This window comes from Bactrocera latifrons, unplaced genomic scaffold (genome assembly GCF_001853355.1).
Source record: "Bactrocera latifrons isolate USDA-ARS-PBARC rearing strain unplaced genomic scaffold, ASM185335v1 scaffold_602, whole genome shotgun sequence".
NCBI lineage: Eukaryota > Metazoa > Arthropoda > Insecta > Diptera > Tephritidae > Bactrocera > Bactrocera latifrons.
Window position 1 is genome coordinate 72,459 of NW_017537271.1, and position 10,155 is coordinate 82,613.

General features: G+C 38.2%; 1 protein-coding gene across 1 annotated transcript in view; it reads left to right on the plus strand.

Annotated features, from left to right (window-relative positions):
- Positions 1-1,213: 1,213 nt before the first annotated feature.
- LOC108975069 (G-box-binding factor-like) overlaps positions 1,214-10,155 on the plus strand; it is a 14,343-nt gene continuing 5,401 nt past the window's right edge. Inside the window, exons 1-2 of the mRNA XM_018943337.1 lie at positions 1,214-1,362; positions 1,452-2,092. Coding sequence (XP_018798882.1) covers positions 1,354-1,362; positions 1,452-2,092 — 650 coding nt within the window. The 5' untranslated portion in view covers positions 1,214-1,353. The remainder of the gene's footprint in view (positions 1,363-1,451; positions 2,093-10,155) is intronic.

Consider the following 10,155-nt stretch of genomic DNA (forward strand, 5'->3'; position numbering starts at 1 on the left):
TCTCCGGTAGAAAAGTTATTCCATTTGAATCAAAAAACGCGAGGTGAAGCAAAAGCTACTGTTTCGAAAGCGCCACTGACGAATGACGGATTCGCATTGGCTTGGAATAATTTGTTGTGTAGGTATGAAAACAAGCGAGTGCTTATCAACACACAACTAAATTTATTGATCAAGCTTCCGCGTATTTCTACAGAATCTGAGACCGAACTCAGACATTTACAGCGGGAGATAAATAGCTGCATATCAGCTTTACAAATACATGGCATCAATGTAGATAGCTAGGATGCCATATTCACGTATTTGTGTTCTATCCGACTACCGGACTATACACTGTCGCTTTGGGAACAATCTCTGGATTCGGATTCAGAGATGCCAAAATGGGTTGAGTTAGACAAATTTCTAACCAAACGGGTTAAAACGCTTGAGAGAGTATCAAACCTCAAAGGCGAGTTGAGTACTCAACCTAATATTGAGTTGGCTAATGGTTAAGATCGGATACCAACCTAGCAGTCAAGGATTGGATCCAATCACATGAATTCCCATCACACCAAGACAAACAATATAAAATGTAAACTGTGCTCATCTCATACATCACATATTCTGAAAACTTGTCAAAGGTTCATTGAGATGCAGCCTAACGCACGGTTAAATGCTGTCAGGAAACTTCATGTCTGCCTAAAATGTTTATCAGACTCACATGAAGTCAAAAATTGTAAAAGTATGTTTAATTGTAATAAATTTAAACAGAGACATCACTCTATGATTCATCGGGATCAGAGCGAGGAAATAGGTCAGATATCCGACAGCATAGACACTATTAAGGCCAATATTTCAAATGTGCCTACCAGTCGAAGCATGCCATGGTGACCATATGTCACAACGAGAGCACCTTCACTGTCAGAGCCCTGATAGATTCGGGATCTGAAGGAACTTTCGTAAGCAACAGTCTGCAGAAACGATTAAAACTGCCAAGCAGAAAGGTCAGCACTCGAGTTTCAGGATTGAATAATATCGTATCAGGACGAGTTCAATCGGTATGCTCGATCACAATTGGCTCGCCCCGTAACAAAAGTTCAAGATTAGAAGCGGAAGCGTTGGTACTGCCAAAATTGACTGGACTGCTTCCATCCACGTCAATTAACCCTTCAATTTTAAAAAGGTTATCCAATATCCCCTTAGCGGATAATAATTTCTATACGAGTCAATGGGTTGACTTGTTGATTGGAGCGGATCTTTACCCGAACATCATTCTAAATGGGGTAAAATAGAAAATCTTCGGATCACTTGTTGCACAACGTACAGTGTTCGGTTGGATCTTAACAGGTTCCGTTCCTTCCGAAGAAGGGAAAATAAATGGCAAAGGTGAGCCACAAAATTCAACAATAACGAAACAACAAACACAAACCAATTTTTGTAGACAAAATTATACTAATTTTATATTTACACAACAGAAACAACAATCGCCCCATCAACAGACTATGCGGCAACAGCAGTCGAAAAGACATCAGCCACAATTACCACCACATCATCCAACAACGCCCCAACAACAAATGCATCAACCATATCAACAGCAGCACCAGCACCAGTTGCTAAGCGATCCGTTTGCTGCAATGTTAACGGCGACACCAGATGCACTAGCTAGTCTCCAATCAATACCACAACAGCAACTTCAGCATCAATCGCTGCAAATCCAGCAACAGCAGCYACAGCATCAACAACAACAACACCAGCAGTCAACGCAGCGTGAAGCACAGCTGCCGATAACGCAGCCGTCTATGTCTCCAGCGCACTTTTCGTCACCCATGGCGTCCAGCCCAACGGTGACAGCGCAACAACAGCAACTTCAGCATCAATCACTGCAAACCCAGCAACACCAGCTGCAGCAGCCACCACAACAGCCAATAACACCGACATCAACACCGTCACATCATTCCACATTGGCCGTAGTGGCTAACGACAGCAACAACAGCAGCAGTTCGACTAACAGCATTGTCAACAATCAGCCCACCTCAGTGCTTGACAGTAACATGCAAAGCTCTGACCAACGATGCCTCTCCTGCATACCACACGCCCAAGATCGAGCCAGACTCGAGTCGTCTCGCCGACTTCGGCGTGCTGGTAACTTCCTTTCGGATTGGCGGCATGGCAAYGATCGACTGAGACTCGATTCGTCTCAGCGACATTGTCCGGACCGAATCAGACTCGATTCGTCTCATCGGCCACCCCATCCGAAGYGAAGGCGTGGACGAGACGTTCGTCGTCAAGCAAGTGAATGCCGTATCATCAAGGATAGGCAAGCAACACTACGGACGTTTACTCCCGGCTCATGTTGCCCGGGTTATAACCAGCGGCAATGGGCCAACTCATCRCCCAAAATACGACACTGGGATATAGAGTATCCGGTGTCGTATAGTATCGGCACAATAAAGTGCACTGGYTGCCAACGCCTCTCACATTCACTACCTACCCAGGATCGAGTTAGACTCGAGTCGTCTCGCCGACCTGGTGACTTCTATGCAAATTGGCGGCATGGCAATGACCGACTGAGATTTGATTCCTCTCAGCGGCATTTCCCGGACCGAGCCAGACTCGATTCGTCTCGTCGGCCACCCCATCTGCAAAGAAGATGTGGAAGAGGAAGCGCAGGAGCCAGTTAGTTAAGTTAGTTTTAAGTAATTTATTGCAAACTGCATTTGCAGTAATACTGCAAGGCGGGGAGAATGTTGACGCCGCCCCCGCCCAATTTTCTTTGCCACGTCTGTATCGGCAGAACAATCTTTTCTTTCTTCCTTTTCGAAGTTTAATTCGCGCGCAACTAAACTCTAACTAAAAGAAGTTGCGCGCGCTCTCTTCTTTTGCGACCGCTCACCGATCCAGACGTGGTAAGTGTTTGTCCAATTTGTTATTTTGTAAATATACATATTATATGAAACTTTTTGGTTTTCTATTTAATATTTGTGGAATAACTTGCGCCGACCGTTTCCCCACGGCCAACCACAACCACGGAACGAACGAGCACCGTGCTCCACCACCCGAATTATCATGTTGAATGAGATTTGAATAATAACACAAACATCCAACGTAATTTCAATATTTTATACGTAGTGAAATGATGCATTTGTAATAAGGTAAGGTCAATTAAAAAAAAATATGTAAAATGGTTCTAAGTTTTTTTCTTTCAAATAGCATATATCTAACTTAAATATGAAAACAAAGCTAATATTATGTTAGATTTATTGCCCCCATTATCATCTTCATGATTTTCATTGCCTTTATTGGCTCTCCTGCAATATTCTTTTGGAACAACATTGTTTAAAAAGCAAAATATCATGCATGCATTTGCATCTGCCGTTTTCATCAACTTTACTCGATGAGAACAAAACATTGCAGCGTCATTGCTGTTCTTAAAAATTTAGATATGTATATGTTTTTACGATCGTGTGATAGGAACATATTTAATAAAGGGAATATAATTTTCTATGAAACACTGGTAAATAACTAATTATATATAGTCATATAAGCAAGACTTACCTGTAATCAAGCTTCAATTCTCCGAATCGATAGTAACTTAGTTTATACATGAGACAGTTAAGAAGAGCAGGAGCACCTTCGGAATCTATGCGAAACTCTCCCCTCTCCGTAAAGTAATCACTTTCTTTAATGTCTTTGGGATGCTCACCCTCAGCGATTCGAACCATCCACAAAAACTTATTAATATCATCACCAGAATAACCAATAACTCCACCGAATATAACGAGAACATAATCCACATCTAAAGAAGTCATAATTTCATATGATTTTTCCTCGGTAGACGACATAGCTTTTCCAACTAATGCTATATGACTATTATTCCAAGTGTTATTGTCAACCAATGTAGTTCTGTTTGCCATTCCAGCAATTTGATAACCATAGTCCCACCATGACATAATACGGGCATTATCATCAGTATTTTGGGAAAGCCAATAATAAGCTTCCCGGAAGTCATCCAATATATTACGCGAACTGTAAATTAAAAAAATATGTATAAATCTTAATATAAATACATGTAATACTCGTACAAATTCCACTTATTAAGCATTTATTTAATTTAAGATATAAAAATGTTATTTTTAAGCGTTATTACTTATAATAATTAAGGGTGATCCATTTCGATATGCGCTACTTTTTTAAAGAAAAAACACAGAAATTTTAAATTTAATGAAAAATGTTTATTATCTCTATCAAATGTTGGCAGCGGCTACGTCTCAGATGGTCCATCCGTTGAGTCCATTTCTTGTTAACTCGTTCGAAGATTTGGTAACTGGCGAACGACATGCGTGATATTTTTCTCCAAAGTCTGAATCGAAGGGAGATTGTCCGCATAGACTTTAGACTTTACAAAAAGTCTAACGGTACGATATCACACGATCACATGGTGGTTAATCGACCGGCCCAAAATGTAAAATTTTCTGCTCACCGAAGTGTTCTCCCAATAAATTTTGATTGTTGCGATGTGTGGGAAGTGGTGCCGTCTTATTGAAACCAAATGTCGCCAAGAYCATGAGCTTTAATTTCAGACATCAAATAGTACACTCGTAGCCACGCAAACCTTAGCATTACACTTTCTTAATTTTTTGTCGGGCTTTTTCGTTCGTTCCTGATTTCCTTTTTTTTCTTTTTATGTTTTTTAGTAAGCATAAGTAAACTAAATTATATTAATTAATTATAATTATAGTTTTTAATTTATTGCGTTTAATGAGTAAAATAAAAATTACCTTATACAAAAGCGCCCGATATTATTCCTCTTCCAACAGGAAACCATTTTCTTGGAAATGCTTCGTGCGCTAATAATTACTGTTGAATTCGACTAATACAAAATAATTAATGGTGTTCTACGTACAAATTTCAGAGAATCTGACTACTGTATAAAGTGATTATTTACTTTGAGCGACAAGGGCCCTAGCTTCAGTGCTCACGTGGAAAGTCTTTCCATATGGTACTTTGCATATTTGTTGATTGATGCGGCAACTGATACAATTCCGAGATCCGTTCAAGATCGTTAATGCGAACATACCATGCATATTAAAATGTTGTTTTTGAATCTCTGGATTTCTACGACAGAATTTGGTATCCCCGCAAAACTAATATGACTGTGTAGACTCATATTGAGCAATACCAAAAAGTTCCGTCATAATCGAGAAGAACCTTTACGATCAGTTCGATACCAAACGATGTTTCAGACAAGGCGTCTCCCTACCACGGGACTTCTTCAATTTGCTGCTGGAGAAAATAATTTAAGCTGCAGAACTCAATCTTCCATAAGAGTGTACAGCTGCTAGCGTATACTGATGATATTGATATCATTATCCAGTTAATTCTGCTTTCACCGGAATGGAGTGAACAAGGGAAAGAATATCTTTTGTCATCAAACAAGCACTCGTCGTGCTCGCGACTAAGCGTTCACGTCAATGATGATAGTCATAACCTCGAAATCGTAGAAAATTTCGTCCATCTTGGAATCAGTATTGACATCAACAATGTCAGCCTCCAAATTCAACACAAAATAACTCTTGTCAACAGGTGCTACTTCGGACTGAGTAGCAATTGAGAAGTAAAGTCCTCTCTCGACGAACAAAGACAAAACACTATAAGTCACTCATTATTTCTGTTCTGCTATATGGTGTAGAGGTATAGACGATGACAACATCTGATGAATCGAGTTCTGCGGAAGATCTATGGTTCTATGCGCTTTGGCAACGGCGAATATCGCATTCGATGGAAGGATGAGCTGTATGACAACATTGACTTAGTTCAGCGAATTAAGAGACAGCAGCTACACCGGCTAGGTCAAGTCGTCCGAATGGGAAACGCTCCAGCTCTAAAAGTATTAGACACAGTACCCTCGGGGGGAAGCAGAGGAAAAAGATAATCTTTACTCCGTTGGAGAGATCAATGAATCAATCAAAATATTCAAATATTTTGTTTCAATGTTCGCAAGAACAAGTGATACTTTGCATTTGAAGCACTTTGTGTTTTGCCGACTGACAAAACCGCAGTATCATCTACAAATCTTGCTGTAATACAAATGTCATCGTTTGGTAGATCGCACGTAAAGAGTAGTTAAAGGATGAGTCCTAGCACGATCCCCTGAGGAACAGAGCACAAATCTTCACGTTTAATTCGGAAAAAAAAAGGTTCGGAAAGGATTAGGAGCCCGCCATTCCAAACTTAGATAGATTGTAGATTAATAGTAACTTTCGTTATATCAGTGAGGAAGGTGTTATATTTCGCTGGTAATAAGGTCACACCCATACACCTCATCGTTACTTACTATAGGGATTTCGGAATTGTAGGGATTGTCGTAAGTATGAAGTTTAATTTCCGCAGCATTAGATGTATCATATGTTTTAAAAACACCTTCAAGGTATTCCGAAAAAACATGTGCTCTCTCTATATTGCTCTTGGCCTATGTCTGATATGCTTTTCTAATTAGATGATGCTGAATTACGGATCGAGAATAGCTTTTTGTACACTTCCAAAGTAAATAAACATGCTTAAGCTCGTAAGATAGACTTTTCAGATAATAGTTGAGTTATTTTTTTGAATGCCTTTATCATATTGGTCTTATGTTTTTTACACATTATTTGATTTCATGATTTCTTTATCTGGATCGAAATTAGAACATATTTTTACGTGATTATAAACATTGGATAACATTTGCTAAAAGTATTCCCGGTCAGTGTTATTTGTTAGCGTATGTGATTGTTCCTTGAACTCTTTTCGTTACGGTGGCCACCACAGGTAACCACCTATATTTTGAGGTTTTACTCAACACAGCGCCATCTTACTTAAATCATAGGTAACGTCGGCTGTTAATAAGCAAGCTATGCGATCCTTATGAAAAAAATATTTGAAAATAAACAGAGCAACCGTCGATTACAGTTATGAAAGTTTAGTAAAATTCGTGAACTTCTCAGTCGTGGTTGTGTGTGCTAATTTTATCTTCCCTTGTGAGCACAAAAGAAATATTGTGGTTTAATTTTGTGCAAATTGCATACTTTGTTATTATAAAACAAAAAAAAAAGTAAAATCTTTTAAAACTTTTAAGGAAATTAGACTTATTCAAAGTGGTTAGCAGCGGTAACCACCGTGCAGTAAGTGACTAAATTATGAGGAAGTTCACGGTGAAGTGCAAGGTAGAATAAATTTACTCTTTTTAGGTAAAATTACCGAGAACAATATAGCTGTGCAGGTGTTGATCTGTCTGATGAGGATGATCAATGGGAAGAGGAGTCTCCTTTATTAGACCAGAATCTTCTTCGGTCAGATGACGAGTTTTATTCTGGCGATGAAATTCCATTAGCTCAGCTACTTGGAAGTAATAAACCGGCTAACCAAGTTGCTCCGCTACCATTTCATTCATTGCAACCTCCCAAATGGAAGAGAGCGTATACAATTTTGGATCCTGATAACTTTGAGCCTTCATCTCATTTGCCGGACGAAATATATGATTTAGTAGTGAGCCATAGTGTGACTCCTCTAAAAATTTTGAATTTACTTTGGACGGATAACATATGCTCAACAAAAGGGAGTTTCTTACAATCCAGTCATTGTAAAAGAGTTGTACATTTTTATTGCTCTGAATTTAATAATGGGCATAAAGAAAAGTCCAAGTTATAGAGACTACTGGTCATCCTCACCTGATTTGCATGACGAATATATATCACATTTCATGCCATTCAACCGTTTTGCATGGATTCTTGGACACTTACATTTAAATGACAACAATATTTTGCCTTCACGGAACGATCCGAATTCTGACAAATTATATAAGGTGCGCTCTTTTATAGAAATGCTCCGAGAATCTTACAAAAAAAAACTACAACCACTCTGAAAAGATTGCTATCGACGAGTCAATGATCAAATTCAAAGGTAGAAGCAGTCTGAAGCAATATTTGCCGAAAAAGCCTATCAAAATGTGGTACAAGGTATGGACAAAGTGTGCTTCATCAGGACCTTGTCTGGATTTCAATATATATGCAGGAAAAATCGGAAATAAGGTGGAAACTAATTTAGGAGGCAATGTAAATGAATCGCGTAAACATCTTCCAAATTTGAAGCCAGATAAGAAACTAAAGCGTGGCGAGTTCGATTATCGAGTCAGTGATAATCAAATGGTTGCATTTCTGAAATGGAAAGATAACCGTTCTGTTTTCATTTTAAGTAATTTCCACGATCCTAGAAATGAAGTTTGTGTCCGAAGAACAGAAAAAACTGGGGAGAAAGTGGAAGTACCTTGCCCTCTAGCATTGAAAGATTAYAACGAAAACATGAACTTCGTAGATAAATTCGATCAAKTGAAGGGTAGATACGCRATTGATCGAAAATCTAAAAAGTGGTGGCACCGCATATTCTTTCATTTTTTAGATTGCACAGTGGTAAATGCATTCCTAATTTATAAAGAGTGCCAAAGAGACGAAACATCAGGATTAGATGAACTGTGCCTCAAGGACTTTTAGGACAAGTTTATCAAGATATGCTTGCACCGGCATATGTCAGCAATAAGAGAAGGTTTTCGCAAATCTCTGGCAAATCTTCACCTAAATGTGCTTCTATCAAAAAGCACAAACACRRGGTACCTGAATCAATACGACTTGCTGAAGGTAACCATCAACCCATGAGATAAAAGGCGATGCAGTGCATGTAGCACGAAAAACAAACCAGTACGCACAGTATGGAGCTGCATAATATGCCAACTACCTCTTTGCTACAGGGAAGGAAAACAATGTTTTAATAAACACCATCGTTGTTTGTAATATACTATGTATTTTATTGTTTTAAATAAAGAAAAAAAACGAAAAATTTGAATTTATTTCACAGTGGTTACCATAATAACCCCCCCTGACGTACAGTTGCAGCTATCTTTTAATTTGACCCTCCTAACAAGAGTATGCTAGAATTTGTGTTTCTAGCCTTGCCAAATAAAAACCGTGACGTAAAGAGTTAATAATTGTATATTAGTGAATGGTCATACCCAAACCGTTTTATATGCAAAAATAGAGATATATGTGTTAATGAAAAAACAAAAAACAATAAGGTTTGGTGTGTAAGTGGATTTCTTGGCCAGTGCGTTAGTGTCCCAGTAGACATTATACTGCACCAAGTCAGTTCAAGAACTTTCAACAACTCTCTGCTTCTATGTCATTTTGGTGTTTGGCCGTTTGCGTTCCATAGCATAATTTGTAAGAATTTAGTGATATTTATTTATATTTTATACTAAATATCTGTATATGGAATGCTTGTGGTGTTAACCAACATAAATTAGAGATTATTAGATTTCTGTCTGAAAAAATATAGATGTAATGATTATCAGAAACTCATCTAACAAATAAAAGTAWTTTCAATATTATACCGCACACATCACATAAAAGCGAATGGTGGCACGGCAGTGTTGATTAGAAATCTTTTAAACCACTATGATCTAGAATCTCATGGTACAGCACAGTTACAAGCTACAACAATATCACTAAAAAACTGGGGTTGTGAMTTAWACCTTACGGCTATATACTGCCCACATCGTTTTGAAATTAAAGATAGCGAATTTACAGACTTTKTGRGAACACTAGGTCAAAGATATCTAGCAGGTGKAGATTACAACGCAAAACACACRTACTGAGGCTCACGTCTTATTAATCMGAAAGGACGACAGCTGTACTACACTATTACGAATAAACATAATAAGCTGGATATAATATCTCCTGGTAAGCCGACATACTGGCCCAGTGATAGAAAAAAATACCAGACTTCATAGATTTCGCTGTAGTCAAAAATATAGATAGATTGCTTATGACAGCTGATCTGATCATTCTCCTATTCTAATAAAGTTATACGAACAGCCTATGATATTTGAGCCAAAAGTTTCTCTTACATCACATAAAAGTAACTGGTTGAAGTATAGAAAAAATATCAGCAGCCACATCAATATTAATTGCAAAATAAATACAGGAGAGACAGTGATGAAAGTTTAAGAGACTTTACTTTATTCTTTAATGCAATTCTTAGTTTCTRATACTATCCAATTTCATGGAAAAAGTTGCAGATTATCGTGACGGATAAACCTGGGAAAGACACAGGGGTCTGTCTTTCTAAAGTATTTTAAAAAGTATTACTATCAAA